This window comes from Penaeus japonicus, unplaced genomic scaffold, assembly GCF_977035675.1.
Source record: "Penaeus japonicus unplaced genomic scaffold, GWHDUDI00000001_assembly GWHDUDI00001666, whole genome shotgun sequence".
Classification (NCBI taxonomy): domain Eukaryota; kingdom Metazoa; phylum Arthropoda; class Malacostraca; order Decapoda; family Penaeidae; genus Penaeus; species Penaeus japonicus.
The window spans coordinates 2501-5000 of NW_028236068.1; the positions used below are offsets into that span (position 1 = coordinate 2501).

The 2500-nt window shown below is 24.8% G+C and overlaps 1 protein-coding gene across 1 annotated transcript in view; it reads right to left on the bottom strand.

Annotated features, from left to right (window-relative positions):
• The window catches only part of LOC147466338 (uncharacterized), a 7811-nt gene that overhangs the window by 117 nt on the left and 5194 nt on the right, over positions 1 to 2500 (bottom strand). Inside the window, exon 3 of the mRNA XM_086535632.1 lies at positions 1 to 309. This exon is cut by the window's left edge and continues 117 nt beyond it. Coding sequence (XP_086391758.1) covers positions 266 to 309 — 44 coding nt within the window. The 3' untranslated portion in view covers positions 1 to 265. The remainder of the gene's footprint in view (positions 310 to 2500) is intronic.

Sequence of the window (2500 nt, forward strand, 5' to 3'; positions counted from 1 at the left end):
CATATATACCTTGCAGAGATTTGCAATTTAACGCCCAATCAATAGTGGCATGTTGTCGAGCAATAATTGCAGACCTTGTCCTAAGTGCTCTGGCTAAGGCAAGCAAACTTTGACCTGCTGTATTCTGTCAAAATAAATGTTATCAAACTCCTTGGTGTCTCATTGTTATTTGAGGAAGCATTGCAATCCCTATTTTTATGGTCAATTATAACAAGAGTTTGTTGAACTTAGCCAAGGAGAAAAGTGTGGAAGGCACAATGTCACTTCATAGGATCTTATCCCAGATAACGGTTCCCGTATTCATTTTTTCTGAAAGAGTTTCACATCTCCATTATTTCACTATGATATAAGTTAACTTTATATATTTGAAAGAATACATCATAATATATTTCCTTTCCCTTTATCTTCTTTATTCATTTAATTTCAATATATACATTGGCTAACATGGACACACAAAAAACATCTACATGTATATTCAGATGAATATATGTATTTATAATTTGATTTATCATATAACTATAATGTGTATAGTTTAATAAATTACAAGGCTGAAAAATGATGTGTAACTAAATGACAGTCAATTCCATATTATATATTATTTATTATTTGTGTAATTTCAGCTGACTAAGATGTACAATATATGATACACACACACACACACACACACACACACACACACACACACACATATATATATATATATATATATATATATATATATATATATATATATATATATATACATATACACAATATCTCAATGCAAACCAGGGTAAATCACATATAAATACTTCAATCTCAACAAATGATGCAGCTAAGAATTATATACATACATATATATATATATATATATATATATATATATATATATATATATATATATATATATATATATATATATAAGAAAAGTGGGAATATAACATTGGCCATATAGCAAAGAAAATGCCATCTTTTATGCAAACCTTTAAAAGTCTCTCAGTCATAATGTTCTGAATATATTGGAAAAGTCATCTGTAGATTATTATGAATAAAAACTTTATGGTATATAGTCTTGGCTGCAAAAATGTCAACTGAGAACATAACATAACAAGCTTGTGTGTAATTGATTTGACTTTTTATGAAGAAAGTAAATTCACAATCTGAACTGATTTTTGGGTTTGACTTAAAATTTCCTTACACGTACTAATATATGTGTGTGTCTTCCAAGCTTACAGAACAATATTTTTTATAAGAAAAAAAAAAAAAAAAAACTACTAATAATAATGATATTGATAAGAATAATTATACTACTACTAGTATTAATGATAAAAAACAGTAATAATAATAATTATGCTCCTACTACTATTACTACTATTAATAAAATAAGAAATACTATTACTGATAAGAATAATTATACTACTACTAGTAATAATGATATAGAAATAATAATTCTGCTACTATTTCATAGTATATTAATAATGTATTTTAATATTAACAATATATTAACAAAATATTATATTAATAACATGAATAATAATACAATATGTTATTAATATATCAATAATATATTAATGATATATTAATAATATATTAACAATATATTAATAATAATATATTAATATAATATACATTATATACTATATCATTATACATAATATACTACTAATATATTAACATATAATCAAAACAGTAATGATAATAATCATGCTACTACTAACACTACTATTACTACTATCAATAATAATAGTAATGATAATAGTGATAATAATAAAAACAATTACATACAATAAATTTCATTTGCCTCTTTTAGTGTTGCATGCAATGTGATGATATATATGTGTGATGGCTAACCTTACAGAGCAATATTTATACTAAAATTAGTATTACTATTAATACTGCTATCGGCATTAGTGATGATAATAAAATAAAAAATCATAATAATAATAAATGCATGTTAATATTTGTCTCTTTTAATTTTGTTTGTTATCTGCCATTGGTCATTGATATATTCTAATTTTCTTAATTCAAAATGCCCTTACACTTAAAGAAGAGACATAATGTGTGTATCTTCCCAGCTTTTAAAATAGTCTTCATATCAATAATAATAATAATATTAATGATAATGTTCATACTACTGAATATGATAATGATTATGATAACGATATGAATAATAATACTCAATACACGAGAAATGCATTAATCTCTCACAGTTTTGAGTGTAATTTGATACTGAATATGTATATATATATATATATATATATATATATATATATATATATATATATATATATATATATTTATATATTTATATATAAAATTGGTAGAATGCAGTAATGCATTTTAATATAGAAATAAAAATTTTACCTCCCTGACCGGGACTCGAACCCGAGCCGTCAGACTGACAGACCCAGTATCCAGTAGACCCCACAACCCCCTAAAAACATTGTTTAGTCAGACGCTTTACAACCGTCATGGAAATTTCCTATTTGCTCCTAGCAGAGCAGTGATAGCGAGGTTTTAC